A 20,764-nucleotide genomic window follows, 5' to 3' on the forward strand; every position below is an offset into this window, starting at 1 on the left:
AAATAAAAACAATACTTCGACGGACAATGCCAATATCTATTCCATAAATAATAAAGAAAATTCACTGGCTCCGAGCGGTGACATTATATTATATAGACATATTTACATGTTATCGACTAATAATAAATTTTCTGAATACAGTCATCACTTAGTTTCGTCTATCTTCACCTAATTTTTACGTTTTCGTGGGTTGGCAAATGCGGTCAATTCTATACTATATAGGGCGGCAGCGAAGCTGTTAAACCATATTGGCTGCAAAGGCATAGTCATATGCCGCTCAAGCGGACTCTCGTGACTCGTGGGGAATCGCTAGCGGACATTCCAGGCCCTGCAAACACTGGTTCTGGAATCGAAATATGCGTTCGTGAGCAGTCAAAAAAGGATCGCTCACCGAAAAGCCCTTAATCTCAAAAAGATAAGGCCTCTACCGCTGAAGATGGAGAAAGAGAGCCAAAGCAACAGAGAACAAAACAAAGAAGCCACCAGCCTGCACCCCTGGGTACGTTGGATGACGAAAGCGACTGCAACGTGGTTATAGATGCAGCAGTGTCGGGCACCACAACAGAGCCTGACAATAATGTCATTTAAACATGCTTACGGGAAGTGCAGTCCTCCCTTAAGGGCAAACAGGCTGACTCTAAAGAAAAGCTATATAATGTCCACCTAAGCCTTTCCGAGGCCGTTGAAAGGCAGAATTTGTGCATGGCCAAGCTGGAAATTAAAGGCCTGCAGATGCAACTACGTGACAGACAATCAAATATAGAAAATCAAAACCTGGCCATTGCTGATTTGAGAGAGCAGACGAAAACTTTCAAAACTGCCACTTTAAAAATTCACAAGGAGCCTACCATCACTGTCCCCCCCTATTACTACCGCATTAGGAAGCCGGCAGCAGCACCGGCTCAGCATTTCCTATGCTGCCGCTAGCACCAAGGCCTGGGGTCCTCTTCTTCCCTACGAGAGAAGGGGAAAAGCGGTTGGAAACAACAAAAGAACTCCTCAAGAAGTCCCTTAATCCCTGGGATATTGGGGTACAAATAACGGCCATAAGAAACGTTAGAAACGGAGGTGTTAACGTACACCCACGCTCTGAGGACAAGGCCATGCGTCTCATCAGTGCTCTGGAAACCTCGGAGATTGCCCTGAGAGTTGAACACGCAGGAAAAAAGCAGCCTCCCGTTATCATTTCTTAATATACCGGCTTCCACTACAGAGCCCCAGTTTCGGGAGGCGATTTACAACTTTACGAGAGAGCAGACGAGCTTATATGAGAAGACCCACCAGGCCGTACGCCTCAGCCACAAGGCGGATCCCAGGACTGACAGATACCATTATGTCACTTATGTACCTGCCGAGGTGTGGTATGCTCTCATTGCGGATGACAGGCTGTACATGGGGTGGGCCTCTTTCCCACTCCAGAACTGTCTGGGGTTAATCAAATGTAATAAATGCCATTTATATGGGCACATGGTTAAATCATGCTCGGCAAAAGACGCCATCTGTTCCCATTGTGCCGAACCATGCGGACTGCCCCGTGAAGGACACCTCTCCAAAATGTGTTTCCTGCCACCGTCAGAAGCGGCCATATGACCACCCGACCCATGGTGCAACATGTCCGGCTCGCCTGTACGCGGAACAGAGGGAGTGATCAATTACAGACTACTCAAATGAAATCCTTCACCCATCCACAGCGTTACTCGCTCATAATAAACATCATGCAACAATCCCCCCGCACGTCGGTCATGCCAGATTTATTATCAAAATGTAAGAGGCTTAAAAACGAAAGAAAACACATTTAAAGGTATTTTTTTGTGCACGACCATCGATAATGATTGCTCTTAGCGAGATATGGCTCGACGATACCATATCGGCCAACGAGCTGTTTGGCAGTGAATATTCTGTTCATAGAACAGACCGCCGAATTGGTAGACGAGGGGGGGGGGGTTTTGCTAGCAATTAGAAATGGAGTAGCACTATCCACACAAACTTTATATCCACTGGGATCTAATTTGAGTGAATATGATTTTGATTTTAATTTGTTGAAAGTAAATTTTAACTCTTGTTCACTGTACTTGACCGGTAAATACTTCCATCCCGGTAGCTCAGCAACTACCTACAGTGACTTTTTACAAATTATAGAAAATTTGGTATTGCCCAACAAAAAATTTATTATTTTGGGAGATTTAATTTGTATTCTGCTGGTATAATTGAATCTGATTATACCTGCTTTATTTAAATCTAAAATAGTATTCTTCTGTAAAAAATAGTCTCGGTCGTACGTTAGATTTGGTGCTATCTAACGTTGGGTGCACGGTGGTCAGTGCATGTGACGAGCCTCTCGTTCCTGAGGATGCCTATCATCCTTCTACTTGCACAATTGTATCTTTTAAGCATTCATCGCACAGAAATGATGCGTCGATTCCCCCACTGAATAAGGCAACTCGCCATTCTCTAAGCAACCATCCGTATTTTTTTATGATCCAAAGTATACAAACAACAAATAGCGCTATTCATCTGACATCAAACCAAGTGTCAGGGAGTACGTAAAGATCTCTCTCCTTTATCTTCGGAGGTGATACTACGTAGAGGATTTAAAAAGATAAATATTCTCATCAAGAATGACTCCCAGGAAAGTTTAACTAAAATATTATTCTATCAGGCTTCGGCCACACCGAAGTGCTTCACCAAGAAAATATAATAAAATTGTTGATACAACAGAGAAACAAATTATTTGAATAAGGAACATTGGTTGGGCCAATTGTGGTGGCACTCATTCCTTTCTTCCCACCTACCTCGAATCTCAAGATATTGTTGCAAGTCAGGCATTGTCACGGGTCGTGAGTCGGCCATGATTGCAAGTTAAGTTTAATTACTTCAAGACAGCCGACACGACGCGCCTAGACTTGTTAAGCTATCGCACTCTATCGTATACGAGATGATGCACTTCGGAATGTAGATATATTTATTTTGTTCAGTGTCAAAGGGCAATATCTTGAGATGGTGCATTATGGAACTGGCAATACTAAGCTGTCAATGCGGTCACATGTCACAGTAGACATGGGAAATGAGTCACTTAGAAGTGTTTTGTTTCCGTATTAATTAATATGTTAAGTACTAGCGCGTCTCTCGCAACGCAAAATTACGGCAGACCAGCGAAAGCAGATACACACAAACTATTGGGCATTAGGTGATATAAATCGACAACAGGATTGTTTATTGAAAAGCTTAGTTCCCTCAATAACCAAGTATCGACATAAAAAACCCCAAAGCACGAGATCCTATTGATACCTCCACGTTTCTACGTATATGGAGGACCGCTTTAGGGTAAAGTGCGAGCGAAGCTATGGATGCCACATTCATGTTTCTTATAGTCCGCTAAGCCAAATGTCCGTCTATTGCCGCTCAGTCAAATAAAAATGCTTTGTATTTAATTAACTAAAAATGTACTAATTACCAGATAAGCGAGATAAAGGTGTGTCACGCAGGATTAATGTTTATAGTCGTAATTCAAAACAAAACAAAACATAAGAGGTACGTATCTAAAGGATACCTAGAGAAATAATTTCTGTTTTTAAAACAATACCGTAACGCGAAAGGGTAAGTTAGGTAGTGTCACCAAATCAATACGCGCGATCACCGCCGCGGTAAGGTTGTTTACCCCTGCACGGAACAGGGCAAGGCATAACGGTCGTTTTAAGAAAGCGGCGAATCGGGAACATTCCAAGGTCAGCAATGCGACCCTGACCATACTACCTGCTGTGTTACGCAAAGAAAATAGAAAATAAAGCATCCGATAAATTAAAGACACACGTTCCCGCGAGAAACATGACGTTCCCAGATATCAAGTACCTGACATGACAGCTCGAATATCCACTCCATTCGACTTAAAATTGTAAATAATTAATGTTCAAATAAGCCGGCAATAGTGATTAAGTCGGTATCTTCGAAATATCGAACTTTTCCCGCCGCAACTATCGGATCTCAAAAACGGACATCCTAGCGACATCTCGCCGCAAGTAGCGGCAAACTCAGTCACCTGCGCGAGGCACCGCTGAACAGATAAGACGTTCTGCACCTATGCGAAGGGAGGCGGTCACCAAAAACCCCAGAACCAGGAGGGCGAGGTGGACGACATCCCAGAAGACCTTCGGCCAGTTTAAAAATCACCGACATACCGTGACGTAATAAAAAAAGGCCGGAATCTACCTCAGCGGAGGATAGTGGAACTAACGACTGCTGCCGAAATGCCCCCTCCACGCGGGCGGCGCAAAGAAGCCTTTAAAAGAAGCTTACGCAACTCGAAGAGGCTTTCTTTTTCTTCTCCGACGCCTTGAACACCCCACCTGGGTCTCCACAGCACCTTCATCCGAAGGCACCACCTAACCGTGGTTTCTAAGTTGAATAAAACACTAAAATATATTATTTTTTCCAGATATTCTGCAAAAGGCGTGCCTTCCTTTCCTAAATGCGGCCATCGTCGTGGTCTTCAATGCAGATTATTGACAATGGAAGACATAAGGAAGTTTCACGAATCGTTTTATTCTGCACCAGCTAAAGACAAGCAGGATTCTTTTATTTTGAAATACTGTAGGACTCTCGTACCAAAAAGACGCCGTCAAAAAGTTTTTATAAAACAAAAAATGGCTACATTTCATTACAGCATTATAAACACTGCTGGGAATTGTCTTCCCGTATGCAGGGCCACGTTTTTATCAACATTAAATATAACAAAACATAGAGTTATCGGAGTCTTCCAACGGTTTAAAAAAAATAACATGTTAGTACCCATTGAAACAAGGGGTGGATCAAGAAAGGATAAACTTTTTGAAAACAAGATGAATTCTGTCATCGATTTCACCAAATGTCTCAAGGGAATTGAGTCACATTATAAACGAGACCGAAGTACAAGAATTTACTTAGATTCAGATCTAAGCATTACCAAAATATGGTCAATGTATAATAATAGCGTCACTGATGACTTCAAAGTAAAAATGTCATACTTTCGGATGTTGTTTAATACCCGGTTTAATATGAGTTTTGCAACTCCAAGCACTGATGAATGTAGCACATGTTTGGAATTAAAAGAAAAAGTGAAATTAGAAAAGGATGAAAATGAGAAAAAAGATTTGATATTTAAACTTACTCTACACAAAAAAAAAGCAAACTGTTTTTTCGAATATTTGAAGAAGAAAAACGATGATTGTTTTCTTATGTCCTTCGATTGCCAGAAAAACCTTGTGTTGCCAAAAGTTAGTGACCAGTCCGCCTATTACTCGAGACAATTTTACTGCTTCAATTTAGCAGTCGTATCAGGAACGTCAAAAAATAATTTGTCACCACAAAATGTGTCAATTTATACATGGAATGAAAACCAAGGGAGGAAATCTTCAAATGAAGTAGCATCAATCATTTTCAATGAACTACAATCAAAAGTATTGAACGGATACACAAATGTTCGGTTGGTAGCAGATGGGTGTGCTGGCCAAAATAAAAATTTAACAATAGTAACGATGTGTGCCAAATGGCTTCATAACAATGCTCCTCCATCAATCACTAAGCTAGAGATAATTTTTCCAGTCACTGGACATTCTTTCCTTCCAGCAGATCGGGTATTTGGTCTTATCGAAAGAGACTTAAAGAAAAAGAAAACAATAATACATATTGAAGAATATCATGATGTATTTAAAGCACACGGAACATTGAAAATAATTGGTACAGATTGGAGTCCTCATAATTGGAAAGACGAAGCTAAAATAAACATAAAATCTACAGCACAATTACATTTCAAAATATCTCAATGCAAGAGAATTTTATTCCGCAAAACGAAAAAGAATAATATTGTGGTAAGAGGTGAAATACCTTACAATTGTGACATCGCGAGAGAGAAGCAAATTCTAAAAAAGAATAAAACATACGATGCAGTAAATCCAGCACCGATTCCTATAGGCGTTAAACTGAATGAAAACAAGATAAACGATGTAAATTCTCTACTTTCGAAACATTTTGGACTCGAATGGAAGAATATAGAAACCCTGCATTGGTATAAGAACATAATTGAAACAAATAATAATTTGCCAATCGATGGCCAACAATATACTGAAGATATTCATGCATGTGAATGCTTTGAAGAAGTGAATAATTTAGAAGCTATTGATACACTTGATGGAGATGACGTGGAACTTGCGGGAGTCGAATTATTATCTCCAGAAAATGAATGATTATTAATTTTAAGGCTTTTCATTTATTGTTAAATCCTGTCAATAAAAGAAATTTCAACTATCTTGAAATTTTATTTAAAAAAAATTAAACTTTCTGCGAATTGTTATCTCCAGAAAATGAATAATTATTAATTTTAAGGCATTCCATTTATTGTTAAATCTTCTCAATGAAAGAAATCTGAACTACCTTGAAATTTTATTTAAAAAAATTAAGCTTTCTGCGAATTGTTATCTCCAGAAAATGAATGATTATTAGTTTTAAGGCTTTCCATTTATTGTTAAATCTTTTCAATAAAAGAAATCTGAACTACCTTGAAATTTTATTTAAAAAAATTAAGCTTTCTGCGAATTGTTATCTCCAGAAAATGAATGATTATTAGTTTTAAGGCTTTCCATTTATTGTTAAATCTTTTCAATAAAAGAAATCTGAACTACCTTGAAATTTTATTTTAAAAAAATTTGAATTTTCTGCGAATTGTTACCTATCTCCAGAAAATAAATGATTATTAATTTTAAGGCTTTTCATTTATTGTTAAATTCTGTCAATAAAAGAAATCTGAACTACCTTGCAATTTTATTTAAAAAAATTAAACTTTCTGTCAAAAGCGGACACGTACGGCCGTTTGCGTATCAAACACGGACAAACGCAAAAGTATGTGTCAAAAACGGACGTAAGCAATTTTGAACGATTATATTTGATATTTACAAAATGAATATCTTAGATTTAACTTAATAAATGTGATTCTATACCTCTAAGCATTACTCAAGTATTTTTTTTATATATATTATGTTTCAATATTTATATGAAATGAAAAATCGCCTCTCCTGCAAATTATTGCAGATGGCTCATGTCCCACTTTGATACCAAGGTACTCAATTCTAGTTGTTATTGGTTTTGTTTTTAATTGTTATTGTGTAATTGTTTCATAGCGTATAGAATCCCATTAATGTTTAAGGATTTTTATATTGCCGATTTACGTGTGTGTTCTGCTCCTCATAAAGATCGCTGTATTATTCGTGACCACCCAGGTCATATTATTCCGTGGTTATATTTAAATTTAATTCTCGATCTATTAATTCCAATATTGCCATTTACGTGTTTAGGAATTAAGTCTAATTGACCTGTGATGTTTGTAGTATGTTATGTGGTACCACAATAGATGTTAAGCGAAGTGTAAAGTAACTAATTGTCGTGTTAAATTCTACTATGTCGTTCTTTTTCTTGGTTTGAAATAATGGCGATTATCGATTTCCCGAACCTGCACTGCCATCTATAAAAATCAGATGGAGGCATATTACCTAAAGCGCGAACCTTTTGTGTCTATATATCGATTTCCGTGTTTGGCCTTCTTTCTTTTTTTTTAAATTTTTATTTCGCATTCCGTTATTGCACACGGACTAGTTAATCCTAATAAATAAATTAATTATGTCGGGTTAATTTCCGCGGAACAGAACCGCTCCTCCCGCCCGCAGAAAGGGCATTTCACCGGACGTAATTGTTATATGATTGGCGAGCTTTGTGGTGCCACATCTCACCAAATACACGTAGATATAGGGCTTTGTTTGTCTTCGGTTGGTCTAACCATCAACACAACTGCACCTGTCTGGCTAGCCAACTTTTGACGACCCACAATCTTCGAATATAAATTAAACAATTATTTTTTTTTTATGCTATTGCCATCTGTGTTCAGTTCATAGAACACGAAGAAAAAATGTATTTAATTAAATTAAATAATTGAGCTAGAAAACCCGCAGATGCACCCCTCCCTGAAAAGGGCCTAATTCGAGGATTGTGAAGTGGCTTTGGGTAGCCAAATCTATAAAGCTTCAACCAGTGGTTGTCACACTGGACGCCTTTGGCCCAGTACTCTCAAACAAAGCCCTATACTGTTCACATTATATAGGATTAAATTAGTAAGGTGAGTTAGGGTAAGTGCGTCTACGGGGTAAGAGCGTCTATAGTCAATAACTTTTTAGTGTTTTAAATATAAGTTGTGACATCTGTGGGTATCTATTACACATGTAAATACACACACACCATCCAAAGATGGCAGTATAATAGCATTGTTTAATTTGTTTAAATGACTGGCCGGATGGGACGTTTAGGTTTAGGCCGGTTAGGTGGGGGGAGACGCGGAGCAGCGGGCGGGAGCAAGGCGGTTCCCCTTCCTCACTCTCTTCTACTTTCTGCCGTTGTGCTGAGCGCACGTGCCGGAGACGCTGCCCGCTGGGGCGGGCAGGCGACTTGCTATCCGGGCACGCGCCGAATGTGAAAAGTGTCTTCGGTTTAGTTATCGATGGTGTGAACCCGAAGATGTTGAAGTTGAAAGGACAAACCGAGGAGGACTCTATTAGCTCCGTTATGCCACCGCATACGGATGCATGTAAATATGTGTAAATTCTTATCTTTATTCTCATCATGTTTTATTAAGGTTTAGGTTTATTGCTGGCGACGGAGATGCTCGTGTGACGATCTCCGTCCCATTTAATTTCCCTGTAATTATTTGTGAACCGTCGCTGTACTAGTATTTTCCTATTAAATGTTGCAACTTACAGCGACCTAACTTAAATCATCTTTTAATTATTAACCTAGAATTCCCACTAAACACATGGTCTTTTGCAGCTGTTTCCCTCACAAAGAAAAGCTTGCTGGCGTCCATCCTGGTGGATGGAGGTCGTTTAAGGTTCAGTGAAACATGCAATCCTCATGCCGGACTCCATAAGAGTCTGGGGATCCACGCCATGGGAGACACTTCCCGGCGTGGGTTTAGCTGCTTTGAATAGCGGCAGAGTCCACTCCCTTTGAGAAAGAGAACCTCATGCTCTACACCGAAAGGTGGCAAAGGCAGGTGGATGTGAGAGCGTGGTCGGCAGGAGCACCATCTCTGTTATAAGTCTTTACTTATAGATTTCAAGGTTTGAAAAATCCGTGATAGTATATTGTTCGCTATCCGGATTAGATGAATGTCAGTAAGGTCCGGAGAGCCAGATTTAAGTTTAAGATGATGTTTGAGATTCATTCTACACCAGATCCGCGGAATCTTAAAAACAACAAACCGACTCCGACTCAAAATCCGTCTGTGATTCCGATTTTCACGATTAAAAAAATTGACAACTCCGTTAAAATACCATGAATCACGACTCTGACTTCATTAGAAGTAACCCATGGTGAATTTAATACATACGTATTTCATTTCACTACTACAAGGAGATAAAACACAATCGAATTTAGCTCTTTTCTTTTACACATACAAACTCGGCGTGAAGTGAAACACGTCGACATTGTGTATGGGATTTAGTTGACATTTATGTTACACATGTAACTCAATGTACTACAGTTCCAATACATACGCGAATTGCCTATGATGCCACTGTATACTGACTTAGCTATACATGTCGTTGAAGTTGTAGTTATATAATTCGTCACCACCACGCACTACATCCACAAAATTCTTTGCGTGCGGGTAGCTCTTAGTGGAAGCGGTCACATGCCAGTCAGTCAGATCGCACAGAGTGTGAAAATGACAATGGACGAATGGATCATGCACCCGGACCAGCATTAATATGGAAATTGTCGTATAGTCCTCAACATTCCTGCGTTCATATATACTGTGTGACTAATCGTCAACTGTTGACGCGTGACATGACTTGAGAATTTTTTTCACAAGACGTACACACTTTTGAAAGAATGACCCATATACCTAACTATATGATTTTTTTTCGAAATCTATATTAAAACCTCATTGTGCGCATGAAAACGCCAGGTGCTCGAGTGTTTAAAAACAAATGATTAAAACACTACATTGGTATTTGACTCGATGCATGTATCGAAAATTTACACCTATTTGTCATTTTTCACCAAAATCAATGATGGAAATGATTTTTGAATATTCTAACGGTGGAGTCTTTGAAAATTTCAACTATATGGATTAAAATGTGTCCCGTGTGCACAGGTAGAACTTCAATTTTGTTTGCGTTTCTAAGCCCAGCCCAGCCGGTTCGCACACCTAAACTTGTCCAGTCTGTAAGATGTGGAATACGTCGTTGTGACGTAATTGTTATCTTATGGACCTTTGAACAGTGCTGGAATGCAAAATTTTAGTTTGAAAAAAAAAATGGTATCGCCAGCAATAAATTTCACATGACTTGCACCGCATGTCACTTATCCATCTGTGTTGCAGTTACGCATGCATACACGCTGCGAGTCAGCCATTTCTATTCAGACGTCAATCTCGCTGGTTGCCGTATCCTATTACTTATTACACTGTGCATCAATGTGCCTAATTGACGGATGAACCCAATATTTTCACATTCAATTTAAATTTCTGCAGTACCAATACATAATAATCGCTATTTCGGCGTCTGATGACATTTGATGACTGAGATTTCGACACGCATTATTGTCGCTAGATGCCAACATGCATGCGAAATTCCTATAAGGTTCGATTTATGGCTGTGCCGCAGACGAGACGAGTTTAGATGTGCGAGCTGGCAAATGTCTGTGTACTGTGCGCCTTAAGATTAAATTGGAATACATTTTGTATGGAAAGTGTGATTACAATTTCCACCAATAAATGGGTACCGCTCATGTCTTGAATGATCGGAGCAGTCTCATGTTAGCAGCCTCTTGGAGCCAAGACCCCAAGCTGTATGACAATCATTTGCGTTGCAAGGGCTCCCCGTCAACCTGCTTGCTGTAGTGCATGGCGTCCTGGTAGGCCTTCTTGACGGCCTTGCGCTCCGTCGGCTTCCTGGACTCCACCAGCTTGGACTGGTCCACTGACTTCTCTATCCCGAGCAGTTCGAGTTTGTTAGGAGGCAGCCACTGCCAGGTGCGCTTGGCGTCAAAGAACAGCACCAGGAAGAGGAGCGGCTCATTGGAGTGGTTCTTCTTGAGGGCGAGAACATCCTGCGGAGGGACAGGGAGCGGTACACCGTGGTGGACGAAGCCTTTGGGTATCTTCGGGTCGATTATCAGGGCCGGGTACCACGGGTAGCCCCTAAAAATCAAGCGTGAATTATGTAACTGATATCAATGCATATTGTTTTATATGTAATCAAACAAATTAACCATCGATGGCTTAATGTTAATATCCCGTAAATGACTTTTTACAAATTGTGCAGGAAGCTAAAAAAACAAAATATTTAATATCCCGTATCTGACTGTTAATAGCACACACATGTTGTAAGTTGTAACTACATAGCATGCCAATAACCCGTAACATAAAAAGTGGTAAAGCAAAGCACAAGTCCAATAAAATGTGACATATTATATGAGGCGTCTAATTACAAAAAGCGACAAGTCCACAATTCAATATTATCGGAAAACAACGTTTTTATGTTTCTAGCTTCAATTATTTGTTTTAACGTGAGATTTTTTTCCCGTTGTATTCTATATCGAAATTAGAACCAAATGACAATTTGTTTCAACCGATAAACTCTTAAATGTAATAAATATAGGCAAAATAAAATTGGACTTGGCGCTACTTGTACTTCACTTTTTAATTTATCCCGCATAAGGCACATATTTCCGTGGCACTGTCATAAGTTTACCAGATTCTACAGCATGGGAGACGCCCTATTCAATATTGAACGTTCCCTTATTGGTTGACTTAAACACGCGCGAAATAAACCAAGCTTTAAATAATATTAAACACGGACTTGGCGCTTTCTGTAATAAATCGAGACTTAAAATATTTTTTTTCGTAAGATCATGTCGCGTTTTGGAATTTATAGATCAATACATATTGTGTAAAATTATACAAAGAATACATGGGTATTTTTTTCTCGATTTTGACCAAATGTGGACTTATCGCTTTTTGGAATTAGGCGCCTCATATAAAGATAAACATCCAAATTTGTTATATAACTTACTGTTTTATCTTTTAAATAATTCATTTTGAATTCAACACACGTCATGCAACACGCTAAAATGCAGGGTATAGGCTATTACAGGTTTATTCCTATTCCTACAGGAAATTACTAAAAGAGCTGTATATTTTTTAATTAACTATTTCTTTTATTCAATGAATAATTCACAAGATTTAAGAATGTACCATTCTAATTATTGAACTTAAATAATTCTGAAAAACACTTTCTAAGAAAATATATTATAACCAATAGAAAAAATCTTTAGCCACCCCGGCAGGGAATCGAACCCTGCATCTCCCAGGTTTACGCCCCATCCGCGCATTATCTCTATGCTACGCAGTGACATACTAATTGCGACAAATTCCATCTCCGCTTACAGTCAAAAACTGCAAACATTTGAACCAAATTTTAATACAATTTTGAATTCATTGAAACAGCCAATTCCATCGCATCTATTCTATACACAAGACTGCTTTCGGCCGCTCTGGCAGCTATCTAGGGTAGGTTTGTATCGAAGTATTAGCACGTATTGTAACAATTACAGTAAGTTAGTTGCAATTGTTACAATAAGTGCTATGTTTTAACAGCACCTCGTGGCTTAAATTATGTATAAAACAATGTATTAGCATAAATTGCATCGAACTAATCTCACCTGCACTTTGCCCAGACCAATTGTAGAGGCGCCAAATTAGATGAATCCAGAACTTCACTGCTGTCCCGAGTGGGTGTCGGTTTGTTTGTATTCCTTCCGGGAGTTCTTCCTCTCCTGCGAGAGTTTTTCACAGGAGTAGAGGGAGGGAGGGTGGTGGCCGTTGAAGGGTGGCTGCCCTCTCCGTCGGACATGTCACTGGACCAGTGGCGCGAGGAAGAGTGCAGTGCCGGATGCATTTTGCCACCGGACATGCGTGTCACGTTGTGTTCTGCGTCGCTGGCCGTTTGGTTGGTTGTCGATTCCATCGTGTCGTTGAAACAGCTGGATCTGATAAGATAAGAAATAATTTTAAGTGTTTCTGTTAAATAATGGTTTTGGGTCGAAAACAAACATTACACAATGCCCTACTAACCTATCGCTGCCGGAAGTAATACTGCAACTGTCGGAGCAGCTGGACATGCCCTCGTGGTCGTAGTGCGTGCAAGAGCTGCAGGTGGAGGTGTAGCTGCCGGTGGAACGTGCACTATCGCTGTCCACCCCGGAGCCCACCTCGTCGCGGGGACCTCGGTACACCAGAAAGGAGGCAGGCACTGAAGTCTGGGATGCTGTCGAAGATGTCTGTCGATGACCACTACTTGCAGGTTTGTCTGGCGGTCTGGAAATCACATCATACCCTTTATTCCTTATGATCGTTCTTTCCATTTGCATTTTTATATTAATTACAACAGCAGTATTAAGAGTGCAGCACCTTGGGGCGCCTCAGGATCTCTGAAAAGAATAAAAATTTAAGAAAAACTTAATTCAATGCATTGATATATCGTCTCTGTTCTGGCAGAACACACTAACTGGAGAATACTCGTTTTGAGTAATTTGACTTTGAAGTTGTTAAAATGTTTGAAATGGTCTATCGTGTGAGTTTATTAAGTAATCGTAAAAAGGATGACTTTAAAATAAAGACTGTTTATTTATTAAGAAGGTTTCCAGACGGTAAAGTTTGAAATAAGGAACATTTTAGTATAACTAACTGAATATGTCATTTTTTCGAATGCATGTCAGAACAATGACGATATGATACCAAAAATAGATTTACGTTTTGGTTGCTGTTTTCTTTGGACGATTATAAAATATAAACTATTTTTTTAATTATTATATTTATTCGACCATGTCCGATCCTAATAAGATCATATGGATCTCCACAGAGTGGAAGTTTGTATCAACAGATTTTTGTTTTTTACGAGAAATGGATGTCATCCACTTGCTCAACCTATTAGGTCCATACTCTGACTCATACATAAATTGAAAAACAATGTGTACTTGCCAGACCCAGGATTCGAACCTGGGACCCACATCGCTATAGGCCGACGATTAATCCGCGCGGCCATCGTTACCAATAATAGATTTGTATGTTTCGGTTCTTCAAATGATTAGATGATTATAAAATTATGAACTATTGTATATATGTATTGAACATAATTTGGAAAAAATTAGAAGAATTCTTATTAGAGAAAGTCTTGTATTAGGAGAGATTCCTGGCGGTGGCTAGTAATAGAGGTAAGTACCTTTTATTGGTATAGTAATATTAGCGAAATTTGTAAAGCGTTTCAGTTGTATGATTATTATGTTAATTTTTATGGTAATTATGTATGACACTTTTGACTACATTGGTAAAGTACATTGGCCAAATATTATATTATATAGAAGGCATCATATAAGATTTTTTCTAATAGGTATGTTTCTGAGGTCGTGTTTCAAATGACATAATTATGATGTTCAGAGTATGGACCTACAGTAAAACCTCGTTAGTAAGAACACTGATAATTCGAAATTCGCCGTAATTCTAAATTTTCCCAAAAAAAAAGTCCCTTGAACATTATTTTCATATAAAACCATACCTTTAATTCGAAATGATTTCAGAGTCCCTGGCATACAAAAATATTCAATAAATCGTAATAAAGTACACTATTTCATGAGCCAGTCATTCAAAATTATGAGACTTTTCTTAAAAAATCAAAAATTACTTATTTTAAGAAGGTAATAAAAATAATCCTGACATTTTATGACCCAATTCGGTAGGCACATCTATGATCGGAAACAAAATTAATGATAATCAAAATTTTTTTTTTTTTTTTAAATTTAAATATTTTTCCTCATACATTTCATAATTCGTAATTCGAATTTTTTTTCGATTTTCGGTCCCATGGAATTCGTATTAACGAGGTTTTACTGTAGTAGGTTGAGCAAGTGGCTAACATCCATTTCTCGTAAAAACAAAAATCTGTTAATACAAACCTCCAGTCTACTCTGTGGATACTCAAATGACCTTCTTAAGATCAAACATGGTCAAAAACAAAAGTTCAATGAAATGTAAACTGTCTTTCTGCTAATAAAGACATTGTGCAGAGTTGAAATCGGATATGACTTCCAACTGGCTGACAATAAAATATTCAATTGACAGTTTTTCTGGAGATTGCAGAGCTCCGTACTCTAAAAAATAATAAAAACTAGTACCAAGTATATACCTTGATTTGTCAGTGGGGTTAACCTTTTCTTTGTTGTGCTTTCGAGGCCTCCCTCTACCTTTCTTCTTCTCAACGGCAGGTGTAGCGTTCAATGATGTCGAAGAACCAAGAACTGAAATAAATAAATGCTTTTTTGGATAAAGAACGCCAGAGATAACCAGTTAGGAAGTTTGACATTTATTACCATATGTAACAAGACAAATAATTCTTCTTCTTATTGTGCCATCCCCTAGCGGAGGTCTTAGATTTGTCGTCTGCTACCCGGAACAGTTCAGTGGAGCTGCACTCGTACCAATCACGGAGGTTCTTAAGCCACGAAATGCGGCGCCGTCCTCTGCTACGCTTACCATTGATCTTTCCTTGAATGACAAGTTGGGGAATACTGTACTTTTGTCCTCTCATAATATGGCCGAGGTACCGTAGTTTCCTGGTTTTGATACTACATATCTCTCAATTCTTTTCTATGGTATGGAAGTATGGACGCTAAACCGAGAGATGTCACAGAGACTTGAAGCTTTCGAGATGTGGCTGTATAAGACGCATCCTCAAAATTTCTCGAACTGACCGGGTGACAAATGATGAAGTTCTCAATCGAATGGGGAAGGACCGAGATAAATAAGTTAATTATTTAAAATTTAATAAGTTAGCGTCTCACCATCCATTGGGGTGCTTCCGCCATTGGGTAGATGCTTTGTAAGAGAAGAGGCGATGGGCAGTGAGGGAGACGGTTTATCGGAGAGGGCCGACAGCTCCGCCCGGCGAGGGACTTTGATGTTGCTGAAGGCGGCTGCAGATTGGGCTTTGCGGGTGAACAACACGGCAGTGCGACGGTTTACGCCTGTAGGATGAAAAGACAATAGATCGTTATATGCAAAGCAGGGCCAAGTCGTGATTGCCTATATCTTCAAATATAATGTTAAATTATTGCGATTTAGCTTGGTTAATTCAATCCCTTTGTCAAAATGATAGTTATTATGTTATATTTGGGAAACAATCATTCTGGAATTTAATTTTCATGGATAATGGAGATCTACCACGTGAACGCCAGTTCAATTAATAATTTAATTTTCAATTATATACAACAATCAGACAAATTAAAATTTTTGACTTCATATAAATATGAATAAGACATTGTGTTCTGATAGTATATCGTCGCTGTAGATGTCAAGGGAGCCAGTCCACAAAATTATATTGCTGAGAAACAGGCACTCGAAAGTTTTTTTTATTGAGCTTTTTTGTTTTTAAAGATATAGGTAACGGTGAAACTTTCGACATAGAATATACTTTGCGGTGTTATCTTTTTATTATTTTGTACAAATAACTAAAAAAAATAGTATCTTAAAAGTTATGTGTGTTATATCTCTTGACCACTGAATATTGAAATGTACAAAAAATGTAGTCAAAAGAGTTTTGTGGCTTAAATCCATTGACCACTGCATCTTTGATGATTTTAAAATGCTTTTGTGTACTTTACTCATTTTCGCCAAATTTGTGGCTTGACATCTACGGCGACGATATTTCTGTTATTGGTTTTGTTAGGTGCAGTAATTTTTGTACTATTTGATGTCTCGTAGAACCTAGATATAACAGACTAATGCAGGTGAGGGGTTGTGCGTTAAAGCCAAAAGTCCGTTATATAAAAACACAAAAAAATCCTGTTTATTTGTCTTCGGATGATATATCCAGACACACCCGTTGTGGAGTGACATTAATGTTCGATGTAGACGTGCTTGCTTTCGGTAATCCTGCTTTGAAAAAAGAATCAAGTTTTGTTTGCACTTTAGAAGTCTGCTGTTTTTTCATAATCAACTCTCTAAAATTATGAAAACACGTGTAATATAGTTGAATTTCATTATCTGATGAATTGAGGCGTCTAATTACAAAAAGCGATAGGTCCACAATTCGATATTTGCGGGAAACAATGTCTTTATGTTTCAAGCTTCAATTATTTGTTTTAATGTGAGATTATTTTTTCCGTTGTATTCTATGTCGAAATTAGGACCAAATGGCAATTTGTTTCAGCCGATAAACTCTTAAATGTAATAAATATAGGCAAAATAAAATTGGACGTAACGCTACTTGTACCTCACTTTTTAATTTATTCGGCATAAGGCACATATTTCCGTGGCACTGTCATGAATTTACTGGATGCTACAGCATGGGAGACGCCATTTCCAATATTGAACGTTCCCTTATTGGTTGACTTAAACACGCGCGAAATCAACCATGATTTAAATAATATGAAACACGGACTTGCCGCTTTTTGTGATAAATCGAGACTTAAAATATTTTTTTTCGTAGGGTTTTGTCGCGTTTTGGAATTTATAGACCAATATTGTGTAAAAATATACAAAGAATGCGTGCGTATTTTTTCTCGATTTTGACCAAATGTGGACTTTTTGGAATTAGACGCCTCAATTGTCAATAAATGTTATCGTCGAGATGCGATCTTATCATTGATAACTATTTTTGGCTGTGTTATTCCTTCTTCCTCTTCTTCCTCGCTATCTTCACTTCCATCCTCATTTTCGAAGATCATAACTTCATCTGCTATTTTCAGTCATGATGTGATTGATACCCAGGGTCACCTTCATCTACTTCTAACTATTATTGAACAGAGTATCAAATGCATCCACTCATTTCGAGTAAACAAATTAAAATGGCGTGCAGCTGTGTGAATTAGCGGCCAGCGTAATAAATGTCAGTGCTATGTTCAGTCTATGAGCAGGACGGCATTATGACTCGATTTCGAGTGCGAGAGGTATGACATGATTATCATGCGGAGATCATTTTTTACAAGCGGTGATTCTTGGACTTAGACATTAACAGGATGTTTTTAATTATTTAAATGCCGAGAGGTATTAGAATGGTGGTACCGGCGGACCACAAATTTCTATGAAAAAAAATATCTTAGAAACAGCATTATTTAGAAACACAGTCGAACTCGGTTATTACGAGGAAGATGGGACTGACTGAATTTGCTCGTTATAAGCATTACTCGTTATATCAGAGAATAGGTATTTTTAAATGAGCGGTCACATAACACAAAAAGTAGCGATTCAAACAAAAATACACAATTAGAATTTTTCCCCGAAACAAGCATGGCAATCGTAACCTACAAAAGTTGTTTATTGTAATAAACGCTGGTAGGTACCTACTACTGATTTCAGCTTGGATTTTTTACATGAAATTTCAACCATATGCGTGGATAATTTTTCAATATTGTCGGCGAAAACACCAATAAGGTACTCTTGACACTTAAATAGTGTCATAAACGTAATCCGATCCCGGCGGCATCGGTCTATGGTCGGATTTTATTGCTTAGGGTCGAAATTTTAGACGATCGACACATTAACAGTTTTAAGAAATTTTTGTAGATTTTTTTGCTCGGTATATCCGATAAGTAGCTTGTTATAAAAGTGAATAACTGTATGGAGAAAATCATAAACTAAAATGTCAACGAATGTTTCCTCATTCCATCCGAGATCTCGCTATGTCCGTGATCGTACTAAACCGAGTTCGACTGTATATTAAAAGCATATCATAAAGACTTGTATATCGGTTAAGAATGTCACCATAATTACAAGAAATGGCAGTATATTGTGTACAATATATTAATTTATTTAAAACAACCGACCGAGGCTAGTGTAGTGAGTGTAAAGTATAGTGTGTATACACGCTCGTTTTCTATGGCCGGCCTTGCATGCACGGAATTGTAGAGCACGTAAACGCGCTTGTGGCGTACATCCGGTTAACAATTTTCACATTATTGACGGAATATTTTGTCCATTATATCGAGGTTCTACTGTAATAGGAAATGTATAGAACACTGAATTAGAGACTAAATAAAGAATGAACAGACCAGTAGGACTTGGTTCTCCAGGTGTAGCCACAAATGGCGGAGTATGTTTGCTAGGTGTTCTTTCAATTCTCTCTGAGGTCTGCGGCGTGTGAGGAGTTCCCGGTGGTGAGACACCGACTCCCGCTACGCCCTCTATTCCTTCCTCTGCCTCCGATGCGCTTACTTCACTCGGACCTGAAAGGAGTTATACAACTTAATTTTAAGACGATTCTTTAGAATGTCTTCGAATGTCTTTAAATTATTTTGTATAAGTGTGTGACAATTTTAATGTTGATTAAAAGTAAGTATGAAATAAATTGAATGTTTTGAATTTTGAATATACAAGATGATAAGTATAATACTATGCTCTCATTTCACTATGAGGGGGGTTCTGTAGCGTCTCTTGCGTACCTTTTAATTTGTGTCCGGAAACTTGTACGTATGCAGTTCACCGTATCACACTTCACCATGAAATGTTGTATTGGAAATATATGGTCGTATAGTACTGACATAAAATTCATATCTAAATAAAATACGGTTGAAAATAGCCGATATACTGGATTATTTGTTAGGTTAGGCGATGGTTTTCATTCTTGAATTCATGAATTTTGCCAAAATCAGCTATAAAAATTGAATTAATGTTCATATTGAATCTAAAATTGGTGACCATATAGTATACGGTCATCTCTTTCTGATAAGAAAGCTCATGGCGAACTGTGCCACGGTGAAACGGTTTACGTACAATTTACCTGTAACCCTTTTTACCGTGGCCATGGCTAGCATCTCTCGCTGGTATTATGAACGACGAGTTCAGCATTCTTAAATATTATAACCACGGACCGTGTGATGGTCTGTCCGCTTGTTGTGTTGTTGTACCACCGACGACATGTTGAAAGACAATGAGGCAGCCATAACAGTAACCAAAGCGTTGACCGGAAAATTTTCGGGGCATCTCTCTTGGCATAACAAATTATATAGTATTATATGATCAAAACTATGTTACTGAATTAGAATGCTTTGTGGTGTTTTGTTTACCTCTCTTGCGGCGTCGTCTTCTGCCACTGCCACTGGGTTTCCCGTCAGTATTCTGCAGAGCGGCTCGGAGACGTCTCGCAAGTCTGGGCGATGCGGTGTTCTGGGAAGACTTCTTCCAGCGAGTGGCCAGGTAGCAGAGCCTCTGCATTGTCTCTGCGCTCGGATGCTTTTCGTTCTGCAAATTTAAAATATAACAATTTGAATAGTGGTGCCATGGAGTGAAAAAGGTTGAGAAGGATTTGATTTTTGGTCCACAAAATCACTTTATATTGAAACGTCATATAACTATCACAACTTACGAGATAGCGGCCAAAGATACGTCTTGATCACACAACATTTACAGTACTCTCAGTAATTCGCTGCTCGATTATCTGACAACTACTATAATAATCCGCACCACAAAATCAAGCTTTATAATTCACCGGTATTCGATTGTCAAATTCAGAAGTCCGCCGCGTACATGTATACAACGCAGATGAGACAGGTTTATTTTGGAAACTTCTCCTTCGTAAAACGTACGTTCATCGCGAAGAAAGTAATGTACAAGGGAGGAAAGTGCCCAAGGACGGCATCACAATTATGCCGTGCTCCAATGCAACCAGGACACACAAGCTGAAGCCTTCGGTCA

General features: G+C 38.6%; 1 protein-coding gene across 1 annotated transcript in view; it reads right to left on the reverse strand.

Annotated features, from left to right (window-relative positions):
* Positions 1 to 7,099: 7,099 nt before the first annotated feature.
* Br140 (bromodomain-containing protein 140) overlaps positions 7,100 to 20,764 on the reverse strand; it is a 30,835-nt gene continuing 17,170 nt past the window's right edge. The window contains exons 15-21 of the mRNA XM_085950159.1: positions 20,137 to 20,311; positions 19,123 to 19,296; positions 15,916 to 16,098; positions 15,261 to 15,372; positions 13,154 to 13,396; positions 12,742 to 13,068; positions 7,100 to 11,218 (exon numbers count right to left, since the gene is read on the reverse strand). Coding sequence (XP_085806285.1) covers positions 10,876 to 11,218; positions 12,742 to 13,068; positions 13,154 to 13,396; positions 15,261 to 15,372; positions 15,916 to 16,098; positions 19,123 to 19,296; positions 20,137 to 20,311 — 1,557 coding nt within the window. The 3' untranslated portion in view covers positions 7,100 to 10,875. The remainder of the gene's footprint in view (positions 11,219 to 12,741; positions 13,069 to 13,153; positions 13,397 to 15,260; positions 15,373 to 15,915; positions 16,099 to 19,122; positions 19,297 to 20,136; positions 20,312 to 20,764) is intronic.

This window comes from Rhyacophila brunnea, unplaced genomic scaffold, assembly GCF_057557595.1.
Source record: "Rhyacophila brunnea isolate RB1 unplaced genomic scaffold, BYU_Rbru_1.0 scaffold_23, whole genome shotgun sequence".
NCBI lineage: Eukaryota > Metazoa > Arthropoda > Insecta > Trichoptera > Rhyacophilidae > Rhyacophila > Rhyacophila brunnea.